The 27,798-nt window shown below is 36.4% G+C and overlaps 1 protein-coding gene across 1 annotated transcript in view; it reads right to left on the bottom strand.

The window, feature by feature from the left end:
* The window catches only part of LOC145683519 (uncharacterized), a 375,576-nt gene extending 348,925 nt beyond the window's left edge, over positions 1 to 26,651 (bottom strand). The window contains exons 1-3 of the mRNA XM_081754860.1: positions 26,575 to 26,651; positions 2,652 to 2,777; positions 2,015 to 2,143 (exon numbers count right to left, since the gene is read on the bottom strand). Of these exons, the coding sequence (XP_081610986.1) occupies positions 2,015 to 2,143; positions 2,652 to 2,777; positions 26,575 to 26,595 (276 nt within the window). The 5' untranslated portion in view covers positions 26,596 to 26,651. The remainder of the gene's footprint in view (positions 1 to 2,014; positions 2,144 to 2,651; positions 2,778 to 26,574) is intronic.
* Positions 26,652 to 27,798: the final 1,147 nt, after the last annotated feature.

Genomic DNA, 27,798 nt, shown 5'->3' with positions numbered 1-27,798 from the left:
AGGTTCGCTCGTTCTAATCTGTGTTACATAGTCTTTACAACGAGGTATAGTTCATGTCTCTGTGACAATTAGAAGGGGTTCTAGGGTGCCAACGTAAAGGTCTATGATTTTCAAGAAATCCCTGTCGGTCCTGAAAAGGTCAATACTTTTACTGTTCTTCGTAATATAGTGCATGGGAGTTTTCTCTTTCATATTTTGCATAATACACGTTTCTTATGTTAGTACATAATATATTTTATTAAATACACTTTATTACAAATGATCCCTACAGTGTAAAGATTTTAGTTTTTTTCGATATAGTGAAAAACGCATTTTTTGTTCTGACTGTTAATGAAAACTGTAATAAAAGTAACCAAGTCATTTATAAGTGCTAACTTATTGCTAATGGTAAACAGAACCTATCACAAAATAGTAAAGGCAAAAAAATATTGAAAAAAAATCTTAAAATTTAAAAAAAAAGAATAAAAGGGTGGTGGAGTCCTGTGGACCCCAGTGTGATCTACGTGTCACAAAAAAATAAGTCTGACCACGAAGGGTTAAGACAAAATTTTCAGTTTAACTTGTACATAAAACGCAACAGATAAATACATTTTATTATTCACCTGGTTTGCAGTGTTGCAATGTAATTACTAAAAGAATCGAATTAAAGAACTTTTTAAGGAAATTTTCTTAAATATCCCTCAATTTTTTTTAATTTGTATCTAGAAATCTCGTATTCATTACGTAAATTGAAAGCACGTACTCTTACAAATCGATCGAGGTATAACTTGTTCCAGTGTTACAATGACTGTCGAAACATTGACCAAAGTTATACTTGTATTTCCATGAAAATCTGTTATTATGAACTCTGTGAAAACTATAAAGAACATATTACCTCTACTGCTATTAGCTGTATTAAGATGAAATTTTCAGTTTAAGTTGAACATAAAATAGGAGACACAAAAGCATTTTATTATTCATCTAGTTTGCAGTGATCCCACGTAATAACTAAAAGAATCTCGAGAAGGGATGGTTTTAAGGGAAAGTTTCTTAAATATCCCTCAATTAGTTTTTCTTTGTACACAGAAATGTCCTGTTCACTACGTAAAGTGAAAGCGTATACTCTTACACATCGATCGAGGTATACGTTGTTCCAGCGTTGCGCTAATGGTCTGATCTACGGTCATTTAAAGAGATGCCATCGGTGGCTGTAAATGTACACGGGTGCTAAAAGGTTAAGGACCCCAATACCCAGGTGTTATACTTGTATGTTGACCAACAACTATTTTTTATTCTAAGGATCCTAAGAAACATTTCTAATATAGTGACAAAAGTACTCAAGTGGAGGGGGATGAGTTATCAACCTCTTGGTCAGTAGCCAACATTAGATAAGTTCATCTAAACAGTAATTCAGACCTACTCCATCGAGTACTCCTTAACCTTGCAAAAAGCATCAAATTATGCATTAAACAACCCGGAAAGTATTTTGAAAATATTATTTATTAGCAATATGTTGACTAAAATTGGCCTTTCCCCATGTACAAAGACTTTATGGACACCCTGTATAGTGTCACTACAAATGTTACTACAATCGTTCCACAGGATATATGTTTCTAGAGACTTGTAAGAAGAAATTTGAATTAAATGAAATTTCGAATTTCGTGACCCACAGTTACGCAGATGATCAATGAAAGTGTTGGAATACGAATAATTAGTGGATTGAGTATATGGGAGGAAAGATAAGAGCTTGAGAAAGCTAAAGGACACAACGTTATCCACAAATTCAGATGGCCTGAAACATCGTCATCTGGACGGCCGAGAACAACGTAAATAATTTTGTAGTGAGTACTCAATCGGTACAATTGTTACATATTTACAGAAAAGTACAATATTTAGATACTCTTCTCTTAGCTAGAATATTAACGGAAGATGATAGCAAAATTGATTGGCATACATTAGAAACTACCGATAGGAGATGCCCAGTAGTTCTTCTCTGTTGTTACTATCTTTTAATGACTTTCCACAATCAATTTACCTGTTTGGTGATATTGTAGAAGCTTCTGTTTTGCTGATCGCTGGGAGCACTAGGATCATTGGCTGCAATATGATCATAAAGAATCTCATGTGGTCTCGTTGCTGCATTCCACTGATTGTTTGCAAAATGCTGTAGAGGAAAGGAATGATTTAATTTCGAGAATATTATTAACGCTAGATTTACATCTAAAAAGTTGTAGAAAACAATAGACATTTCTATGATACATAATAGTCAATATTTGTGAGAAGTGAACATTATCCCGAATTAAATTTCTGGTTACGGCAAAACAAATTTTGGTTTCATGAACATTTTGGCATTTTTCTCAAAGCATGAGTTAGTTAACTAATCTTCAAAGTGGCTACTTATGTAACTCACAACTAAGTCCATTAAATTAGTTTTACTAAAGTTCTCATAGTGTTTCTTTCACCTTTGTACACAGGACGCGTAAGTAGTAGATTCAATATTTGCCCCAGTATGTACGATATTTAGTCATTTTAATCTCTTTCAATGTAGTTTTTATGTCAACAGATACAAGAAAATCAGAATACACCCGAGTCCAGTGAAAATGATTTAGGATAGACTCAGTAGTTCTTTTCTGTTGTTATTATCTTTTTAAAACTTTCCACAATCAATTTACCTGTTCGCTGACATAAAAGCTTCTGTTTTGCTTCTCGCTGAAAGTGATGGGATCATGAGTGGCTTTAGATCCATAAACAAGCTGATTGGGTCTCGTAGCTGCTATACGTTGCTTACTTGGAAAATGCTGTAGAGGAAAGGAAGGATTTAATTTCCGATAATATTATTAAGACTAGAAATACATCTAAAAAGTTGTAGAAAACAATAGACATTTCTATGATACATAATAGTCTATATCTGTGCGAAGCGCACATTACGAGGGCTGTCTAAAAAGTATCCGACCTTTGGCCAGAAAAATAGTTGCGAATACCTGACAAATTTGGGACCCTAATCCCCTTCAAAGTAGGCCCCTTGTGCTTCCACACAATTAGCCCACCGATCCTTCCACTGCTGGAAACACCGCTGGAAGTCTTCTTTTGGAATGTTGTTCAGCTCCGTCGTCGTGTTCCGCATTATGTCTTCTCTACTCTCAAAACGGGATCCCTTCAGAGGCGTCTTCAATTTTGGAAACAACCAGAAGTCACAAGGAGTCAGGTATGGAGAGTAGGGAGGTTGGCGAACGGTTGTAATTCCATGTTTGGCTAAGAACGTGTGGATCAATTGGGATGAATGTGCTGGGGCGTTGTCATGATGGACGTGCCAGTTCTTCGCTGTCCACATGTCTGGTCTTTTGCGCCGGACTGCGTCACGGAGTCGCCTGAGAACATCTTGATAGTACTCCTTTGTCACTGTTTGTCCTTCCGGTGCGTACTCGTGATGCACAATTCCACGGGCATCGAAGAAAACAGTCAGCAACACCTTGATTTTGCTTCTCACCTGCCGCGCTTTCTTCGGCCTTGGAGAATCGGGATGCTTCCATTGAGACGATTGTTGTTTTGTTTCTGGGTCGTACCCGTACACCCATGACTCATCTCCAGTTATCACGGAATTCAGATACCCAGGATCAGTGTTGGTGGTGTGCAGAAGGTCCTGTGCAACGTCAAAACGGGTGTCTTTTTGTTCCTGGGACAATAACTTGGGTACAAATTTAGCAGCCACTCGTTTCATGTTCAAATCGTCACGCAAAATTGCATGTGCAGAATCTTTACTCACTTCAACATCTTCTGCAATCTCCCGCACTGTCAAACGGCGATCTGCCATCACCAAATTTCGCACCCGCTCAACAACAGCTGCATTCCGAGCAGTTTGGGGCCTGCCGCTACGCTGCTCACTCTCGACTGATGTGCGGCCATCTTTGAATCGGTTGAACCATTGTTTAATTTGTGTTACACCCATCTCATCTTCTCCAAACACCTGCTGAATCTTACGAATTGTTTGGCTTTGAGAATCACCCAGCCTTTGACAGAATTTGATGCAGTATCTTTGCTCAATTCGTTCAGTCATCTTGCGAGAAACACTAAATCCGACGAACACTACCAACAGCACCTCACTTCGCGACCACCAGCTCACGACTGGCACACGCGAACGCGGTGAAAAAATTCAAGCATGCGCATTAAGGTTCTTCCTTCCACCGTGCACGGTGGCGCCGCCTGAGAATCACTACTTTGCGTGGAAAAAAATAAGGTCGGATACTTTTTAGACATGCCTCGTATCCCTAATTAAATTTCTGGTTATGGCAAAACAAATTTGGTTTTATGAACATTTTTGCATTTTTCGCAAAGCATGAGTTAGTTAACTAATCTTCAATGTGGTTAGTTACGTAACTTACAACTAAGACCATTAAATTAGTTTTACTTAAATTCTGATAGTGTTTGTTTCACATTTGTAGACAGGACGCGTAAGTACTAGACTCGATATTTGCTCCAGTATGTACGATATTTAGTTATTTTAATATCTTTCAATGTAGTTTTTATGTCAACAGATACAAGAAAATCAGAATGCACCCGAGTCCAGCGAAAGTGATTTAGCCAGAATTGCTTGGTATTACTTTCTAAACATCTATTCCCAGTGTTATATTACCAACAATATGGGAACATAAGAACCCCTTACGACTAGGACCCCTACGACTAAATTTTATACATGATACATAATTCTGTTCTTAGAGCTCCATATGTTTATGAAACTTCCAATATGTAATCATTAGATTATCAGTTACAACGACCCTGTCTATATTGTGTGTATGAGCGACTTCGCGTTATTAAGCTATTTCAATGACATTCTAAAAAATAATATATTTTGTATTTCCAATTCTGGTAAATGTAATGAGAAATAGTTACACAATATCTTCAAGTGAACAGAACTTTTTGTTCTCTTATAATCACTTGCTTCAAATCAGTAGTAAATTATGGATGAGACGACTAATAAGCTTCAAAATGAGATAGAACAGACCAGTTCCTTATGTTATTATCCCGCTGTTTTCTAAGTCAATCCACATAGCATAAGCGAGTAATTGTAACCCAGAGTTCCCTTTAGTTAAATGGTTTGGTCTAGGTTAGCGTCCCATGCAGCTTCTAGGATATATGAAGCGCGGACCGAATTGCAGTTTAAAATGAGAACCGAATTACACATAAATGAGCCCGTCGAGCCTTAAATGCTCCGCTACAAAATTAATTTGAAATAATTAATCAACCGTATAGGTCATGACGGTTGATTAATGTTTCCTGAAAAAGTGCATCTTCCCTAGATCCATTGTCGCAGATTTGGTCGCGGTGGCTCAGTCGAAGAGCGTTCACCTCTGGTGGATGGGGCTCCTGGTTCGAACCCCATTCTCCCCAAGTGAGCTTTGTAGTGGATAAACACTGTGTGCGTAGGTTTCCTCGGGGTTCTTCCATTTCCTCCCATTTTATTCATTTCTCACTATCACCGTCTCCATTAGCCTAGCCGGCATAATCGTGGGACATAAAACTCCAAGATTTCATTTCAGTTTTCCATTGTCACAGATGGAATGAATAAAACTGTATATAAGTAACCACTGCATTTTTCTAAATAATTAACGTTTGCGGTGTATTCGACGAGGATTTAGGGTTTCAAACCAATATTGAGCGTTATATGATGGAAACATAAACATTCACTATGTAAGTATGTTTATACAAAAATCACGCTTGTCCTGAAATTAGCCTACATAAAATTAAATGATCGAATTTCCCCTAAACCAAAATTTGCGTATTTCGCTGAATACTATACTGGATCAGGAAATTTAAGTCCGAGTGTATGAATTGCAAATCAAACAGCCTACACATGCATTATATGAGCTGTTTTCAATATTACAGAAATTACATTAATTATGTTAGATAGCTAATTAAAAATAATAAATAAATTGCATTTAATTATACAGGGTTAATGTGAAAAGCAAAGCTTCCTGTTCTGTGTAGTAGTGGTTGAGTTTACCAGTATAAAATCAGCTTATGTCCATAAGCAGAAATTTAATCTAAAGAGCACAATAAATGTTGTCCTGCATAATCTGGAGATCAGCACTTTTCTTAGAACTTGGGATTAAGTAGTAGGGGTCCCCGTTCGCCCGAATGACTCATCCTCACTCTCTTTTATGACCGGGGTCAAAGGTCAATGACCTGGCCTGGGGTCAATGACCTAGGGGTACATTGGACCACCCCCTCTAAAATTTGGCAGGGGTACCATGGCCCACCCCCTAAATTTTGGCAGGGGTACATAGGACCACCCCCCTTAAATTTTGTAAATTGACAAATATAAAAATTTGGTATGGTAGCCTAGGACCATAGTATGTACCTCTATCAGTATTGGGGGTCTATGTCGTTCCCTTTCATGGGTAGAAAATTGCCAAAAATTGAAATTTCGGAGGTTTTTGACCTAATTTATCCCCTTTGATGAGGTGTTATTACCCTATATGGTTATATGGGCGTATACAGGGGTTTATTCCCTTTCATAAGACATGGGTATATTGATGCACCACTTGAAAAATTTGGGAGGGGTACCTTCGCCCACCACCTAAATTTTGGAAATTGCCAAATTTAAACATTGGGTATTATAGTACAGGACCCTAATATGTATCATGATAAATTTGGCTGGTCCACCTCGTCCCCTTTTAGGGGTACAAAATTGCCAAAATATAAACGTAAGCAATACGTTATACCACGTGTTTGGTTTTCGGCCTAATTTATCCCCTTTGATGAGGTGTTATTACCCTATATAGTTATATGGGCGTATACAGGGGTCCATTCCCTTTCATAAGACATAGGTATATTAATGCACCCCCGGGAGGGGTACCTTGGCCCACCCCCTTAAATTTTGGAAATTGCCAAATCTAAAAATTGGGTGTGGTAGCCTAGGACCATAGTATGTACCTCTATCAGTATTGGGGGGTCTATGTCGTTCCCTTTCATGTGTAAAAAATTGCCAAAAATTCAAATTTCCGGGGTTTTTGACCTAATTTATCCCCTTTGATGAGGTGTTATTACCCTATATGGTTATATGGGCGTATACAGGGGTCCATTAGCTTTTATAACATATGAGTATATTAATGCACCCCTTGAAAAATTTGGGAGGGGTACCTTGGCCCACCCCTTAAATTTTGGAAATTGCGCAATTTCAACATTTGATATTATAGTACTGGACCCTAACATGTATTATGATAAATTTGGATGGTCCACCTCGTTCCCTTTTAGGGGTACACAATTTCCAAAATATAAACGTAAGCAATACGTTATACCACGTGTTTGGCTTTTGACCTAATTTATCTCCTTGGATGAGGTCCTATTACCTTATATGGTTATATGGTTATGTATAGGGGTTTATTTTCTTTCATAAGACATAGGTACATTTGTGCACTCTGGGAGGGGTACCTTGGCCCACACCTTAAATTTTGGAAATTGCCCAATTCAAACATTTGGTATTATAGTACTGGACCCTAACATATATTATGATAAATTTGGGTGGTCCACCTCGTTCCCTTTTAGGGGTACAAAATTGCCAAAATATAAACGTAAGCAATACGTTGTACCACATGTTTGATATTTTGGCCCAATTTATCCCGTTTGATGTAGTCTTATTACCTTATATGGTTATATGGTTATATAGTTATGTATAGGGGTTTATTCCCTATCATAAGACATAGGTACATTTCTGCACCCCTTTAAAAATTTGGGAGGGGTACCTTGGCCACCTCTTAAATTTTAGAAATTGCTCATTTTATATATTTGGTATTATAGTACTGGACCCTAACATGTATTACTATAAATTTGGGTGGTTCATCTCGTTCCCTTTCACGGGTACGAAATTGCCAAATTTTAGTACAACCACGTGTTTCGTTTTTGACCTAATTTATTCCCTTGGATGAGGTCCTATAACCTTATATGGTTATATGGTCATGTATAGGGGTCTATTTCTTATCATAAGACATAGGTACATTGATGCACCCCGGGTGGGGTACCAATGCCAACCCCCTTAAATTTTGGAATTTTTTCAATTTAAGCATTCGCTATCATAGTACATGACCTCAATATGTATCATGATAAATTTGGGTGGTCCACTTTGTTCCCTTTCATGGGTAAAAAAATTGCCAAAATATAAACATAATCAATATGTTGTATCACGTGTTTGTTTTTTGGCCCAATTTATTCCGTTTGATGTGATATTATTACCGTATATGGTTATATGGTCATGTATATAGGCTCATTTCCTATCATAAGACATGGGTACATTGATGCACCCTTTAAAATTTGGGAGGGGTTTCTTGGCTCATCCACTCAGTTTTAGAAATTGTTTAATATAAGCATTTGGTATCTTCGTACAGGTCTTCAAATATGTACCACTATAAATTTGGATGGTCCACATGGTTCCCTTTCATGGGTAAAGAACTACCAAAAATCAAATTTCGGAGGTTATTGACCCCTTTGATAAGTATTTAGCACGTTATACGGTTTATTACCTTTATATGTTTATGTGCCCTTTTAAATTTGGGAATTATCAGATAACAAAATTCGGTAAACGTTTTCTAGGACCATTGTAGATGTTGGTGTTCCTCTTATGGCCAAATATTCAAAATTTAAGAGTTATTGACCGGCTTTATTATTGAATAACTACAGGATTTATTACTTTTTCATAAGACACAGGTGTATTTGTGTACCAATCTTTAATTTTGGGAGGGTACATTTCTTATTGTCATATCAATAATTGGTAATTGTTCTTAAAATTGGATAGTATCTCATTCATTGGGTAAATCATTGTCAAATATGAGTATGATCACGTGATCAGTTATTGACCGATGATGGGATTAGGAGTCCAGGACATTGGTACATTTAAACTTTGTAGGATAATTTGAGAATGCGTCATTGGTTTCGATTATTACAACCAAATATAAACGTAAGCAATACGATGTACCACGTGATTGACCTTGATGAGGTAGTGTACAGGAATACATAGCTAACATGACTCATAGTCTTAAGGGAATACATGCTACAACACTGGCAAAGTTATTGTTGATGCAATTTGATTGGTTGATCACTATCTTTCGTGCAATCTGATTGGCTGATCACTATCTTTCGTGCAATCTGATTGGTTGATGAGTTTCAAATCTTTGCTGCATTCAGTTTTGTTTTAACATTTAAAAAGTTTTTGAATTTTTTTGTTTGAAACTTTGGTTTGAAATTTTTTCGTTTGATATTTTTAGTTTAAAAATTTTTGTTTGGAAATTTTTGTTTGAAAATTTTGTTTCAAAATTTTGTTTGGAAATTTTTTGTTTGTAAATTTTTGTTTCAATTTTTTTTGTTTAAAATTTTTTCGTTTGAAATTTTTCGTTTCCAGAATTTTTTCTGTTTAAAAATTTTTGTTTGAACAGTTTTGTTTGGAAAATTTTGTTTCAAATTTTTTTGTTTGAAAATTTTTTGTTTGAAATTTTTGTTTGACATTTTTAGAAGTTTGTGCACTCATTAGTAAAGAACCGGAACTGTTTAGAGCAAAAACATCTGGCAACATTATGGTGCAATAGTACACGTCAGAACATGATAATGCAACGTCATCAGTTTTGCATCATATATAAGTATCGTTCGAGTTAGTATTCATGATAACGTTATCATGGCTACTTGTCTGCAGTTTCTAAACACACGTGACGTGATGAAATCATTTACCAAGATTACTGATTTACAACAGAATGTACCTTATAGAATCTTAGCTAGCCAAAAAATCCCTACAAATTTGGATTAAGAATCGTAGTGAAACTTGAAAATGATAAGAATATAAATTTACCAGCAAGATATTTACCCATGGAAACATCAAAACAAGAAGAACTGTTGCGTTTCTTAAATACTGGATCTGTATCTTTATGTTACAAAGGATTCTTGGGTCGAAGTCATCAATTTGAATTTAGTACACAGCCGAATTCGTCAGCAATTGTGATGAAATCATGAATTCAAACGTCAGCACATTTCTTTGACGTCAGACGTAGTTGTATGAATTTGGTTGGTCAGCATGACGTCAGTAACTGTGATGAAATCATGAATTCAAATGTCAGTACATTCCTTTCCTATGACGTCAGCCGTAGTTCTATAAATCAACCAATACACTGTCATCCCACGAAATCATTTGAGCAAGTCCTTTTCATGATGTGTACTTCTAACGATAAAGAGTTCATCTTCGCAAGCTATTATCCAATAAATATATTTCAAACAAAACATGTGATGATTGGTATAAGTGCTAGAACATTTGAACCAGTGATTCGATTGGGCAAAGCAGAACAATTTGGTGTACAACTGACCTGTGAAGAATGGCAAATATTATGTTCACGAATCGACCAAATGAACGATTATTTTCATGATGAGCTAAATGTGACCATAGTCAAATCATTAGGCTCAAATCATGAAGTGGTGCTGCGTACAGTCCTCGAAGAGAAGATGGTGCTGTTACGTAAAAAGAGTACATTCCATGTCCCTCGCAACATGGTGTATGTAACGCAAACGGAATGGAACAAATTCATCAGCATATTTCAGTGTGTGAAACATGCAGTGGAAGTGTGCAACAAAACAAGTATATTCCTGAAAAAGTACTATTTTGAAAAGTGTGTAATGCATATTGTACAACATGTATCTAGATATTGTGATGGTTGTCAACATCGTTCGTGGGTGCATACCTGTATTGATAAACAGTTTATTTGTGATCAAATGGACATTGAGTTTCCACCAATTGATATTGCAATAGACCTTAAAAGGCTTCAATTGGAATTAAAATTATATGCTAAAGACAAACTAGTGCAAGAAGTTCAAAATACATTGTATCGACAATATCCAGATCCTATATCTGGTATGGATGTATGTGGAGTGTAATAAAATGATCCATTTCAATGAATTGTGTTTTTTCATTTCAAGAACAAACCCCACGTTCTGACGTATACTATTGCACCATAATGTTGCCAGATGTTTTTGTTTTAACAGTTCCGGTTCTTTACTAATGAGTGCACAAACTTCTAAAAATGCCAAACAAAAATTTCAAACAAAAAATTTTCAAACATAAAAAATTGAAACAAAATTTTCCAAACAAAACTGTTCAAACAAAAATTTTTAAACAGAAAAAAATTCTGGAAACGAAAAATTTCAAACGAAAAAATTTTAAACAAAAAAAATTGAAACAAAAATTTACAAACAAAAAATTTCCAAACAAAATTTTGAAACAAAAATTTCAAACAAAAATTTTTCAAACAAAAATTTCAAACAAAAAATATCAAACGAAAAAATGTCAAACCAAAGTTTCAAACCAAAAAATTCAAAAACTTTTTAAATGTTAAAACAAAACTGAATGCAGCAAAGATTTGAAACTCATCAACCAATCAGATTGCACGAAAGATAGTGATCAGCCAATCAGATTGCACGAAAGATAGTGATCAACCAATCAAATTGCATCAACAATAACTTTGCCAGTGTTGTAGCATGTATTCCCTTAAGACTATGAGTCATAAGTTTCAATAAGGTTAGCTATGTATCCCTGTACACTACCTCATCAAGGTCAATCACGTGGTACATCGTATTGCTTACGTTTATATTTGGTTGTAATAATCGAAACCAATGACGCATTCTCAAATTATCCTACAAAGTTTAAATGTACCAATGTCCTGGACTCCTAATCCCATCATCGGTCAATAACTGATCACGTGATCATACTCATATTTGACAATGATTTACCCAATGAATGAGATACTATCCAATTTTAAGAACAATTACCAATTATTGATATGACAATAAGAAATGTACCCTCCCAAAATTAAAGATTGGTACACAAATACACCTGTGTCTTATGAAAAAGTAATAAATCCTGTAGTTATTCAATAATAAAGCCGGTCAATAACTCTTAAATTTTGAATATTTGGCCATAAGAGGAACACCAACATCTACAATGGTCCTAGAAAACGTTTACCGAATTTTGTTATCTGATAATTCCCAAATTTAAAAGGGCACATAAACATATAAAGGTAATAAACCGTATAACGTGCTAAATACTTATCAAAGGGGTCAATAACCTCCGAAATTTGATTTTTGGTAGTTCTTTACCCATGAAAGGGAACCATGTGGACCATCCAAATTTATAGTGGTGCATATTTGAAGACCTGTACGAAGATACCAAATGCTTATATTAACACGTTCGCTGCTGAGGACGCCCATCGGCGTCCAGTACTGAATTTGGCATATGCGCCGGACGCCTCTCGGCGCTTGTCCCTGCAGCTGATTCACTTTCCCGCCAGCGCTAGTGCAGGTATTGGTGCAAGGTGCAAGTGCAAGTGAATCAGCTGCAGGGACAAGCGCCGAGAGACGTCCGGCGCATATGCCAAATTCAGTACTGGATGCCGATGGGCGTTCTCAGCAGCGAACGTGTTAAACAATTTCTAAAACTGAGTGGATGAGCCAAGATACCCCTCCCAAATTTTAAAGGGTGCATCAATGTACCCATGTCTTATGATAGGAAATGAGCCTATATACATGACCATATAACCATATACGGTAATAATATCACATCAAACGGAATAAATTGGGCCAAAAAACAAACACGTGATACAACATATTGATTATGTTTATATTTTGGCAATTTTTTTACCCATGAAAGGGAACAAGGTGGACCACCCAAATTTATCATGATACATATTGAGGTCATGTACTATGATAGCGAATGCTTAAATTGAAAAAATTCCAAAATTTAAGGGGGTTGGCATTGGTACCCCACCCGGGGTGCATCAATGTACCTATGTCTTATGATAAGAAATAGACCCCTATACATGACCATATAACCATATAAGGTTATAGGACCTCATCCAAGGGAATAAATTAGGTCAAAAACGAAACACGTGGTTGTACTAAAATTTGGCAATTTCGCACCCGTGAAAGGGAACGAGATGAACCACCCAAATTTATAGTAATACATGTTAGGGTCCAGTACTATAATACCAAATATATAAAATGAGCAATTTCTAAAATTTAAGAGGTGGCCAAGGTACCCCTCCCAAATTTTTAAAGGGGTGCAGAAATGTACCTATGTCTTATGATAGGGAATAAACCCCTATACATAACTATATAACCATATAACCATATAAGGTAATAAGACTACATCAAACGGGATAAATTGGGCCAAAATACCAAACATGTGGTACAACGTATTGCTTACGTTTATATTTTGGCAATTTTGTACCCCTAAAAGGGAACGAGGTGGACCACCCAAATTTATCATAATACATGTTAGGGTCCAGTACTATAATACCAAATGTTTAAATTGAGCAATTTCCAAAATTTAAGGTGTGGGCCAAGGTACCCCTCCCAGAGTGCACAAATGTACCTATGTCTTATGAAAGAAAATAAACCCCTATACATAACCATATAACCATATAAGGTAATAGGACCTCATCCAAGGAGATAAATTAGGTCAAAAGCCAAACACGTGGTATAACGTATTGCTTACGTTTATATTTTGGAAATTGTGTACCCCTAAAAGGGAACGAGGTGGACCATCCAAATTTATCATAATACATGTTAGGGTCCAGTACTATAATATCAAATGTTGAAATTGCGCAATTTCCAAAATTTAAGGGGTGGGCCAAGGTACCCCTCCCAAATTTTTCAAGGGGTGCATTAATATACTCATATGTTATAAAAGCTAATGGACCCCTGTATACGCCCATATAACCATATAGGGTAATAACACCTCATCAAAGGGGATAAATTAGGTCAAAAACCCCGGAAATTTGAATTTTTGGCAATTTTTTACACATGAAAGGGAACGACATAGATCCCCCAATACTAATAGAGGTACATACTATGGTCCTAGGCTACCACACCCAATTTTTAGATTTGGCAATTTCCAAAATTTAAGGGGGTGGGCCAAGGTACCCCTCCCGGGGGTGCATTAATATACCTATGTCTTATGAAAATGAATGGACCCCTGTATACGCCCATATAACTATATAGGGTAATAACACCTCATCAAAGGGGATAAATTAGGCCGAAAACCAAACACGTGGTATAACGTATTGCTTACGTTTATATTTTGGCAACTTTGTACCCCTAAAAGGGGACAAGGTGGACCAGCCAAATTTATCATGATACATATTAGGGTCCTGTACTATAATACCCAATGTTTAAATTGGGCAATTTCCAAAATTTAGGTGGTGGGCCAAGGTACCCCTCCCAAATTTTTCAAGGGGTGCATCAATATGCCCATGTCTTATGAAAGGGAATAAACCCCTGTATACGCCCATATAACCATATAGGGTAATAACACCTCATCAAAGGGGATAAATTAGGTCAAAAACCTCCGAAATTTCAATTTTTGGCAATTTTCTACCCATGAAAGGGAACGACATAGACCCCCAATACTGATAGAGGTACATACTATGGTCCTAGGCTACCATACCAAATTTTTATATTTGTCAATTTCCAAAATTTAAGGGGGGTGGTCCTATGTACCCCTGCCAAAATTTAGGGGGTGGGCCATGGTACCCCTGCCAAATTTTAGAGGGGGTGGTCCTATGTACCCCTAGGTCATTGACCCCAGGCCAGGTCATTGACCTTTGACCTCGGTCATAAAAGAGAGTGAGGATGAGTCATTCGGGCGAACGGGGACCCCTACTACTGATTAGTTTCATAACTCCGTCATTTTAAAATTATAGATTTGGTTACGAACAGGAACAGAACCTGACGTCTTGGAATTTGATCAGTGGGTGCTGATTCACCCGCACCAGCAATCTTGTTACTTACTACAATCTTTCTTATTTAAGCTCTTAAACTATTGCTGACTAAATATTGCTTGCTAGTCTGGAACGCGCAATATATCAAAAGGAACAAGTAACAAATAGGAGCATTGACTTCAGCATGGTCTTGTATATATTGCGTTCTATTTATTTCAATTTTTGTAGCCGTTATAATAGTAAAAATTTTGTTAATTATCTTATTCAAATGAATATTGTTCTTACACTTCTAGGTGTATATAGTATCAATATATTTAAAAACAAGCACCAAAATCTTAAAAATTAGATCCCTTGTACTCGGTTGAAAACCTTAGATTATAATTTTAATCTTCAATGTAAATGTAAAATAACTTGAAATTTTGAAAAAAAAAAAAATTAACGAATTCCTCTTGCTTCGTGATGTCGAAGGTGGATGTAGTGTTGATGAGAACTGCGACAGTGACGTCATTCAAAAACTGTATCAGTTTGGAGAAGTAAATTGCTGACAATTCATGTTAGTAGTTTGAGTAAATTGAACCGAGCCGCGTAACGATATGCACTTCTAAAAATACATTTGTGCGCCAGAAGTTTTGTAAGTGCCTTAAAACAGAAAAAAAAAAAAAACAAATCGAAGGAGAGAGATTCGGAATAGTGAAGCACTCCCGACATATCTATTCTCTGTTTCACATAAAAGGATAGGAAAAAGAAGAAGTTTTTTCCCCCACCACGCTCAAGTAGAGGTGAATGTTGGTGTTCCGTCTTCCACCATCAGCCCCCGCACACGGAGGTATAGAGTGTATCTAAATATGTCTAGGCCTAAATAATAAATTACAACTTTCATAATAACACTGCGTATTTTAAAACACTTAATTACATTTACCTGCATTAGTGAGTAAGTAGCACATGTGTCATTTTAATGAAAATTTTATTGAACAGTTGTATTGTTTATTTTCCTTCTTTTTTGGCAGTCGGGGTTATGACATAATGTTGGAATGGCAAGGGATGTCAGGGTTGGTAATTGAATTGGTATTTACTGCTTTGATACATTAATTTCATAATATAAAATCGGAAACCAAGTGCAATATGTATGGGTAAATTATCAGTGCGTTAAACCTGAAATAATAATAATAATAATAATAATAATAATAATAATAATAATAATAATAATAATAATAATAATAATAATAATAATAATAATAATAATAATAATAATAATACACTTCTTGTTTCCTCTCTTATATACATGTGTTCTTACATTAAAAAGAACCAGAAGAAAAATAACCATATGTATACAAACAGATAATAGTGAATAAATGCGTCTCGCCCCGGGTGCCTCAACTCAGGCAAATGCTCTGGTTTCTATTGATTATTTTTCAATGAAATCATTTTCCTACATTTTACTCTTCGTATGTACACCTGATGTGATTGTGGCAAAGTATCTTATTTTGTTTGTTGTTTATTAATACGCGGCGATAAATGTACGGTAAAGCATCATACATACAAGATTCATCAACATTGAAGTCTTCTGAGTTTATTAAGGGGGAAAATTTGTTATGGTGGACTTAAAAAAACAATCCCAGATTGATTGAAGCCTGACACGAAGTAGTAACTACAGATGCTATGTAATTTGAACAGGCCCATGTCTGAGTCTGCCGTTTCAAGCAAAATTATAATATTGGAGCTTAACCATCATAGTGAATTTGACACCCCTAAAATCCCCTAAAATTTGGCGCCTTGTGCGGTTGCAATCCTCACCCGGCCCTTTCGTTGGCCTTGAGTTTAGCCAATTGATAATAGAGGAAATTGACTTTTGAATTGTTACTTAACTATTTTAACAAAAACGGAGTTGTCAACAGTCCTGACGACCGTTGAGGGGGAGGGAGAGTAACAGAAGTTTGGAAATGAAATTAAATCTTTGAGTTTTACGTATCGCAGATATGCCGGGTAGGCTAAAGGAGACTGTGATGACGAGAATGAATGAAACAGTGCAAAGAAAAAAAAGTAGGAGGAAACAGGAGAACTCCGAGAAAATCTGCAAAAACAGTGCTTGTCCACCACAAAGCCCACTAAGCACGAGCTGGGATCGAACCAGGGCCTTATGCCCCAGAGGTAAACGCTCTACCACGGAGCCACCACGGCCCCAACAAAAGTTTTTAGTTCTCACACAACTCTTGTCTGGAGGTCAATGCAATTAATGGGTGCTATACATACTTGAATTTCATGATTTTCAACAGTCTATCGAGAGTTGAGTGAGAAAAGCAGGGCAGTTCATCATCGGTATTTATAGCTATCATAATTTTATTTAACGTTGGCAATTCATTACGGGAAAAGACCTCATGTACCTTTGATCGAATTGCCGATTTCGTGAAGTCGTCATAGTTTTCCGAGAGGGGAAATACTTGTACGCGTATTTTTGAGACTTCTTAATTTATTTTCATTAAATTTAGAAAGACTACCTTCCTTGAAATTGTAAATAAAGACAGAATGTCGACAGAATTGGTTAGCTTTTTCTCCCGATTCTTAAGTGAAACAATTATGGAAATTAACTTTATAACGAATTAGTTCTTATTTCTAGAAATGCGATTTAATAAATAGGACTAAAACGAAAACTTTAATAAATAAATAGTAAAAAATATTTTTCTTAAAGACAAAAATTAAAAACAGTAATAGTTTGTTATTCGGAGTTGACAGGTAAAAACAGCAGTGCTTTCTCACCATCAGGTGCGAGCGAATTGACGTACGAATTTAGTGTGTACACGATTCTGTTTATTAGAAAAGCTTCCCTCCCTGTGAAGGTCAACGGCTTGCTTTTCCCCTCCGTACTGGAGAGTGGTGGGAGGAAGGGGAGTTTCCTATCAGGTTGCCTGGAATAGATCTTAGTACAGCGAGAAATATCCGTTCTCCGGACAGCGGTATATTATGAAAATATACGGTATCCTTTTGCTTACAATAGAAATCAGTACGGAGCATACGTCATCCATATGCTACATGGGCACTGCCCTTAGATGTTACTCATGCCGTTGCAGGATGTCTGACATCTAACAGTTTTCCGTATATCACATGCATATACTTGTTACCTTCGTCAACTATATGTTATATACGTCCATTTGTATGTGAGATCCTGACCGCCTACATTGTTTCAAACGGACAGTACGTATAGATGTAACACTTATACAGAAAGTATTATAAAACATGCGTTTTCAATGATACGTCTGCTGTAAGTTAAGTCCAGAAACTACAGGAACTACTCATGTAACCTATCTTTTTAGGTACGCCACCTACATTTTTTCTCAGTGTAGTCTGCTGTTTGAATTCGCATAAAATTTTGTTAGTTAATCCGATGTTTCAGTACAAAATAGTACCATATCGAAAGTCGAAAACTTTGTTCTAGTTAATAAAAATACTTAGGCTTTCCGAACAAAACACGTAAGAAAACAAGGATGGTTGATAAGGAGTTCCTCATCTATAAAACAAAGAAAAGATAATTCTTCGACTGCTTGAATTACACTGTTATGTTACGTTGAATGTTTTACCTCTGAACTTGGATCGAATTTCCTTGGGTTCCCCTTCTGATTTTTACTATTTCCATTCTGATTTTTTCCCGCTTTTCCTATTTTCCATTTATTACAAGGGACGTTACATACACTTTCCTTTTTTCATCTTTCAGGATCCACCATTGAGCTCGGCATTACAGTTGGAAGGAAGTAGTATTTAGATCTGCCTTCAAGTGGAAACACAACACAAAGAAATGTAATCTCTGGAGACTATACCACATTTCACCAACAACTGTAAGTACGTGAACGGACAACATTGAAAGTGACTAGCAAGGACAACGCTGGACGCCGTGGTTTCTGTTGAAAAAGAGTGTACAGACTGCGGAAATTCACAAGAGAATGGTGGCATTTTGTGGAGAGTGCGCATCGTCAAACAATACTGTATACAATTGGGTGGATGGCTGGAAAAGTGGCAGCAAATCGACAAGAAGTGAACCAGTTCTGCAAGAAAGGTTTCTGTAATAACATCGGTGAATATTTCAAGAGTGGAGCGGCTTATTCTGGACAACAGGTGCATCACGTTCGCGGAAGTGAAGGTGGCTACAGGACTTGCCAGAATCACTCTGCACCGCATAAGCACGAACATTTTAAGATGGGTATGGTGTCTGCCAGGTGGGTTCCCAAATTCCTGAAAGCAGCACAAAGACAACAGTGCAAAGGCGTGAGCAGTGATCTTCTGCTATACTTAAGAAAGGATCCAAAGACTTCATGTCCAAACTCGTTAGTGGCAACGAGACTTGGCTGCACTACCATGTGTCAGAGACCAAGGTCCAATCAATGCTGTGGAAGCATAAAGGCAGCAGCCCCATGTCAAAGAAGTTCCGTGTACAAACCTCCGAGCCAAACGCATATTCACAGTCTTCTGGGACAAGGATGGAATTGTCCTCATTGACTGGCTGAAACCCGGCACCACCATTGTCAGCAAGTCGTATGTGACAAGATTTCGGAGTTTGTGCCGTGCAATTGAGAGGAAGCGACCAGGAAAATGGGCGAACCGGCAACACGACAACACTTCTCCTCACACGAGCCGGACAACCACGACTGCCATTAATGAGCTGGAGTTCCAGGCGCTGCTACACCCAGCTTATTATCCTGACTTGGCCTCTTCTAACTACCACCTATTCGGGGTCATTGAAGAAACCGCTAAATAGACATTTCGCCGACACCCAGGAACTGCAAGACGCTCTGCGGACGTTCGTCCAACATACTCCGAGAAAGTGGTTGGCAGAGGGCATAGAAAAGTTGCCACATCGGTGGCGCATGTCTGTAGTTCTTAATGGAGACTATGTTGAGAAAGTGGATGTATCTGCCGAGGCATAAACGTTCTTATAAATGTAAAAAAATAAAGTGTAAATCAATATGAAACACATCTCGTATTTCTCTCTTTATTTGTTTGTTGAGAAGTCATAATTTTTAAAATTACTGATTACTACTTGTATCTGGCATTTTACCATGCAGCAATGAAGCGAGTTATCTTTGCTTTTTTCTTTCAATTTATTTTAAGTATATATTACTAAGATGGGTTAAATAATTTATTCTTCCCAATGTGTGAATTGACGGGGACATGTCAAGGATCTACCCTCCTGATAAATTATATCGCACTTGGAAAATAAATGTTTTATTCCTGGCAGGAGAAAAATCTCCTCCAGATTTGCTTTCGAATGTTTATGAAGATAAAATCCTTTATTTTGTAGACTAAAGTACTACAATTAAAAAAAAAATCTTGCTAGGCATATGGGCTTGGCAACACTGGTTGTTGTGGGTTTTATTTAATACATGCCAAGATATCTCCCTCCTTATACTTGCTTCGTGCAAAGTTTCGTTTTTCTATCTCTTTTCGTTTCTATGTTATAGCTGATGGTCAAGATAAATTGTCCACCTTGTATATAGTGACAGTCCATATCAATGTTAAGGAAGCTACACATATGCACTCAAAGATTGCATATCTCAGTAACTGAGTTGAGTTGAGTTTAACGTCGGTTTCAGCAGCGAGGATATATGAGACGGAACATATCTCAGTGATATCGAATGTGCACGCAAGGAATTCCGTGTACGATATAATCCCCAGATACGCTCTGGTTTAAAGGCAGGTGAAAAGTAGGATAAAAATAAGCCATGACATCAGTAAACGAGTAATGTGTCAACGGGAAATATGAAGTGTTCGGAAGAGTTGTCAATTGTTTTATTATCTTAGTGTCAGGAATGATCTTCGCAAAGTTTTCGGTATTGTTTTCAAACAGCTTGTATATTGTAATATACTATGTGATGTTGTAAACAAACAATTCCACGCATTAGTGTTTACAAACACCACCGCATGATACGGCAAGAGGATCTCCCACTAGATGGATCTACAATCACATGCAGACGACGGCTTCTGGCCCCTCCCACGGAGCAGAAGACGACATCGGAGCAGCAGCGCCACCGCCACCCAAAGGACCCTATAAATTGGATGGACAAAGGCAATTCAGTACCAGTTTTCTGGTGACCCTCCTCTAGTCTGGTACGGGACTTTTGGAGTAACCTAACCCCAGGTCTCTTGTCTGCTACGGGACTACGCCTATCCTATCTCCTGACTTAGCCTGCTACGGGGCTCTGTCTGGGAATCCTAACCTCAGCCGCTTAGCCTGCTACGGGGCTCTCTTAACCCTCCTCTGCTTGCTACGGAGCATTGGTTCCTTAATTCCATTCCTCTTAGCCTGCTACGAGGCTCTGTTGGAGATCCTGTTTGCGACCTTACGGTCAAAGACCACCTATAACTAACCTTTGATTCCAGAGAGATTAATTTGTACAGTATTTTGTGAAAATACTTTTATAGCGGAAGCTTTTATAACAAAACTGGTAGTGGGAGTCGATTCCGGACGCTCTTTTTATTAAATGCTCTATCCACGAAACCTATATGAGACAAAGTTTTACGATATAATGTAGGCAATTTATCATCCTTTAGAAAGTATTCAATTCGTTCAATTATTCTTCCCTTTTTGAAGTACACAGGAGTCATGCTAAATAGTTGAACTTCCAATGAGTTCTCTCTCTCTCTCTTGTTTTTTTTTTTTTTTTTTTTTTTTTTTAACGGTTCAATTTCATTGACACTTATGCTGCTCTAGTTTAGTTTAAATGATAAGTTCAGGAACTTTGCCACGGTATTCCCTGGGGACTAAAGAAAAGGCTACAAATTCTTAAATGATGTAATTTCAAACTTGGAATTTATATTTCTGACAGAAATTATTGGATTTCTAAATAGTGTTCACTTACTTTAAAATTTAAACTAAACCAACCCTAGCTTGCACTACAACATATGTCCTAACTTTCGGCCAGTGGGAAATTTTTAACACACTGTCCAAGGACGGACAGTACTAGCGGACTCGAAGAAAATTCTAATGTACCAAAAACGAACCTCGTTTCGAAGAGCTGGTACCAAATATGAATTAGTTGCAAATGTCGATGTTGTTTCATAAGTCCCTAAAGACTGTAAGGCGAATAGGCACTACTTCAAGCTATATAATTTCTTGTTTCTTCATGGCTATCAGTATAGAAATGAAAAATAAAATCTTTATAGATTGGAGTAAGTGATAGAAATGAGAACTAAGTTGGTTCTTGGCACGCTGAATTCATTTCGAGGAACAACTTTTCGCTTGACCTATATGTTACAGTTCTTGTTCTAGGGTTATCAACGCTAACAGATGAAATGGTTGATTTCTGCCTCTTTCCTTTTGAATACAGGCTTAAACGAGATTTATCTGTTATGGATGCATTGATTTCACGCAGATAACACGGATAGACGCACGGATATATCCGTTTTATAACCTTCCATATATATATATATCATAGTTTAGTAATCTAAAAATGCAGATAATAATTTGCTGCTGGAATGAATGCGCCTCGGTTTAATTAGAATTGATTTATCGCAATACAGGAGGTGCGAACGCTACTACTATGTTGTATTGTTAGAGACTAGATATTATTATTATTATTATTATTATTATTATTATTATTATTATTATTATTATTATTATTATTATTATTATTATTATTATTATTATTGCTGTTCTCTTGTTTTAAACATTTAATATTACTGTGATTAATATGGATAGTGGAAGTTTTCAAAAGTAATTTATTCATCAGGAACAAGGATCTCTCCAGGCCTCAAACCAGAGGGGTCCTAGGGGGGCCTGGCCTCCCATAAACTTTTTATGACCCCTTCATACAAAATGTTATTATTAATACAAAGAACACAATTTAAATATTTGTAAAAGAATTTTTAATGACTTGAAACATCCTAACATATCCATGGCTCTCCCAAATTTCTATGGCTGGATCCGGATTCGAACTCTCATGTGCATCATTAGATCCACAAATCGAAAAAAAAAAACACCTTGAGAATAGATAAGGCTAATAAGAAGCATGCAAATAATCAAGTAGTTTTTGAGTAACCCATAAAAAGGGAATGATCTCCAAAGAATCCACCTTGGTATTTGAAAATCGTTCAGGAACCTTGCACCTTATAATGATAATGTACGAGGCTGCTTTGCATACTTACGAAAGTGTCATACAGACTTAGGGCGCATCTTTATCAATGCCGACCTAGGAATACATTGATGTTATATATGGCATGATAATCAAAGACTTTTGATGTATTCTAGAAACTATTAGCATTTCAGATAAGAAGTTACAACACACTCTGAAGGACTGCAAGAATAGAGGTCTTTGCCTCAGCATAAGGAAAATATCAGCAAAAAAATTTAATGGTGAACAGAGCTGCAGCAAGTGTAATGTTGTTTCCATATATACTTTCCAACTTCCCTGGAAGTAGACTTATCGGCTTCCGCTGGAGCCAACTTAGTAGTAATAGTGTCCTGATGATGCCCCATCACCGACAAACGTTTCTAGAAGAAAACATGAACACGTGGTCACTTCTCAGCTCATTTATTTTTACAACGATGAAACAAAGAGATTTTACTAAGGATGTGACTTACATCCGCACTTTTAAACCAGACACAAAACAAGTTTCCAAATAGTGGAAAGCACACCTCACACCAGGCAACGTATCCAGGGAAGGTCTAGAGAGGGACGGGCCCCCCTAAATTTTTGCTGGTCCTCCTAAAATTTTCACGGTAGGCTTGCAAATGAACTATAATATGGTGATGAAATATAATATAGTTGGATCGGCCCCCCTACATTTTTGGGCTGGCTACAGGCCTGCCTCACACCTCTCCAAATTACTTCATGTGAGATTTTTCGCGGTACGATCAATGGAACTTGGAGCGCAATATAGTGGTGAACTTCCTACAAACATGCTACGGCAACTGGTGTATATTCTTGTGAACTATAAAAGCGTTTAAGTGGGAAAAAAATGTCAGATGGCGTTGAAATGCTATCTCACATTGGTACGATACAACAAACAAACAGAAAGAAGAAACTACATGCTAAAAGCAAATTGCGAAGAAACAATATGTTATCCCTTCAAATTTAGAGTGATGACATCAAGCTTTCTATCTGTTCCTGAACTTAAAGTAATAATAATAATAATAATAATAATAATAATAATAATAATAATAATAATAATAATAATAATAATAATAATAATAATAATAATAATACGCTACGTCCCAATAGCGAAGAAGATGGTACGATTGCTAGTGATTTCCTAAATACTAGAGTTTGTATTTTTTTCAAGTTTACGAAAATTTTAGGGAGCGATATTAAAACTCACTTCTACTAAGAGGGAATTACGTTGTGAATAAGCGACATTTTATTTTTAACTAGATTAGAAAGTTATCGATCAACCCCGTGTAATACATAAATTTAAAAATTAAAATAAGAATTCAGGAAATTAAGAAATAAATCTAATCATCAATTGGTATTCGAACTATATTCGAGAATATTGAATAACTACCATATAAACTTTCACGGAGGTGTTTACTTAAGGGTTCAAACAAATGTTTGACAAAAGAGGCTAAATCAGGGCTATACGAGAAATGGTCAAAAATTTCTCAGTTGAAACACATGATGTGTTTGTATGGGTGTGTTGAACTGCATGTGGTTGTGCGTTATCTTGGAGTAGTAATACACCTTACAGCAGTACTCCCTTTCGTTTCTGGTGTGTGGCTGTTTTCATCCTCTATATAGTTTGTCTGAACGTGTAGGAGGAATTGCTAGTACATTTTGAAAAGTGTTTTTTTTTTTTTGAGGTTCTACCGTTTCCTCCTATTTTCTCCATTCCACCATTTCATTCATTTCTCATTATCACTGTCTCCCTTAGCCTCGGTGCATAATTGTTTCTTGTTAATGTAAATATTTTATTCCATTCTTTTCAATTAGCATAATACAGTCTGTGGAACGAAATGATGAAACAGTAGAAACTCCCATCTAAAGATCCAACAATGGGATAGTTACATTAAATATTAATGCTTTTTAACTAATAAACTATCATCGAGGCATTTCATCTCGTGTTTCATTGTTTACTTGAAAACTTACCATCTTGAAATGCACTTAGGTAGTGCTGATTCGTGCGAGCAAAGCTGAAGCACAAGAAGTTCAACTTATGAATATTCCTACAGCCAGGATATCGGAAGCAGAGTTCTCGAACTTCATGTTAGCCAAACTCAGAAGTGAATGTTTACCTACTTAAAAAGTATGTGCACTAAACGAATACTTTGAAAATATGTAGCACATTGATTCATTGTGTTTAGGTCCAATTGGCCATAGTTGCGTAAGGGTATATTAATCATTATAAAATTATGTGATAATATTATAATATCAACTAAAATCTCCTTCCCGATGTCGGATTTTTAAGGAAGTAGCGCCCGAGCTTCCTCTTCCTCCACAGCCGATTATCACGAGGTGGGGGACTTGGATTTCAGCTGTAGTGTACTATGCAAGCAACCTTTAAACGATCCATGCTGTGATGGAACAATTATCAGAAGACGATGCTGCTTCAATTTCCGAGGTGAAGAAACTTTTGTGCTGTTCAGATCTCAGCAGTGATCTTGCATTCATTTCAGTGCATTATGGTATTGCCAGAGACTATTACGAAACTAGAGAAAAGAGGTGAAACCCTTCCAACATCCTTACAGATTTTTCAGGAGACAGTTGACCAGCTAGGAAAAGTGCCGGGGGAAAAGGGACTGCTGTTTATGAAAAGTGCAAACGTGTTGTGGCAGCTAACGAGGACTTTCAAAAAATGTTGAAAATTCGTGATGTTCTTAACGGTGAAAAGTGTGATCTTGAAACGAGTCCATCTGCAATAGCTTCATTTATGTACGCCCCAGTTACTTCAGTTGAAGTGGTGAGATCATTTTCTAATGTAAAAACCGCTCTTTCTGACAGGCGATTAAGTATGACTGTTGATAACTTAAAGAAGCATCTTGTAGTGATATGCAACCAGCTTACACTGTAAGTAACATTTTGTACACATATTCATATAACAAGAAAAATATCATGTAATGTTTGAGTATTAGATAGTAACAAGTTTTGTTTTTGCATTTTAGTGTATATTTATCAAATTTTAAATGCCACTCGCCTGCCTATTTTACACAAAATAAATGCCTAAACAAGAAAAATATCATGTAATGTTTGAGTATTATAAAAAGTAACGACTTTTGTTTTTTCCTTTTAGTGTCTATTTATCAAATTTTAAATGCAATTTTGCCTGCCTATTTTACACAAAATAAATGCCTAAACTTCTGTTCTCTAATCATGAGAAACAATGTGAAGAAAGGAAATGTCTTCCTCGGAAGAGATAATGGATAGTTAGTGCCGCTACACTATCCTAATGATTAGTGGTTTAACGAATCATTAGACAAGTTTTAGTTTAACGCTAGGGAACAATAAAATATATTTTCAGTCGTAATATGTAAATTAACTTTACTAATATATAAAATGTACACATGTATGTTACACTTTAGGTTACGTTGTTTACGTGTTAGTAATGTTTACGTAATTATACATTGATACCAACATGAATAATTGGTAAGACTTGGCTAACAATGATACTTGTTCAAGGAATCACTCACTTTTCTACATTTAAGTAGTTGTATAACTAACATTACAGTAGAATCCTAATGATGAAATCTATTGACCAGCAGGTATCAAAAGATTTGACCGCTTTATTCGTATTATTATGATTATGTAATTAGATCGGTGCTAAGCTGACATTCTATGCGACGATTCTTGGAATAAGCCACGTTTCTGTAAGTGCGTTCCTTTTGATTTATTTTCTCGCCTAAGTTAGTACATGCACAAATAAGAAAAAAGAAACTTACTAGCCGCCTACTTGAATTCATTATCTTCTTTTTTTGAATAATAAGCACAGAACGAAATTTTACACGTCTATACCATAAACTAGAATACACTTTTCTGATTGTTATTTGCTAAGTGATTTAGAACAAAATGTATGTAACAATATATACATTATTTTACTTAAAATAAGAGTTATAAAACAAAACTAAATTTAGACATAAATTTGCTTGTTTCGGTAATAAACTATAGTAAATACATTACGTTATGTAGTTGTTTGTCTTGCGTACACCTACGTTTGCATGTTCCTAAATGAAATTAGTTTATGCGAGTCACGTTCGTCCTACAAAGGAGCCAAGCAATTGGTCCTCATCTGCCGATCCACTTCCCAGAAAACCTATTCATACCTGCACGGACGTCGCAAGTAAAATTGGAAGTTTGTTCATCATGCTGCATTACTCAGTGGCGTATTTAGGGGGGAACTTCCGGGCTTAAGCCCCCCCGAAATCTTACTTACTACAGTAAAGTATATGAAATATGTTGCAGAATTTTCACATTTTCAGGCAAAGCCCCCCCAGAAAGTTATTAAAGACCCTTCCCCCCGAAACAAAACCTTAAATACGCCATTGCTAGTTGTCCTTATACTCTCTCAATATCATCTATATCCGTGATGAACGTTTCAGTGCTTAAGTTTTAATAAACCAAATAACGCACTGTGCTTTCTCAATTCGATTCGCCATAGCACTTCCAAGCAGACATGCTAACGTCAAACGGTTTCATAAAAACCAAGAGGGTATATGAAACATGATGACACAAGGAGTTCACCTATCCAGTTTGCAAGAAATAACTAAATAAACAAATAAAAAGAAAACTACTTTAACGTACTACAGAAATGATAAGTGACTCGAATTCCGTAATACTCTTATAAAGACACTGCATAACAGAGTCACTTATTAACATAAGTAAATCAGCAGAGTCACTCACTAATTGACACTTCAGCATTGGAACTTTTTTTTTTTAAATAATTAATATTTTCTGATCAGAGTATGTGTTTCTTTATTAACATTAAATTAATTCGTAAGTTTCTATAACGTAATTACATTAATATATACATACATATGCCAGTTAACGTCTGAAGAAGATAACATTACGTTATGGAAACTGTTCCGAATCAATTTAATTTTAATAAAGAAGTATATACTCTGGTCACAAAAAATATTAATAATTTAAATAGTAATTCCAGAGCCATA

This window comes from Thermobia domestica, chromosome 4 (genome assembly GCF_964235325.1).
Source record: "Thermobia domestica chromosome 4, izTheDome1.hap1.1, whole genome shotgun sequence".
Lineage (NCBI taxonomy): Eukaryota > Metazoa > Arthropoda > Insecta > Zygentoma > Lepismatidae > Thermobia > Thermobia domestica.
The sequence above is the reverse complement of the archived record's forward strand: the minus strand, read 5'-3'. Positions and strand labels throughout refer to the sequence as shown.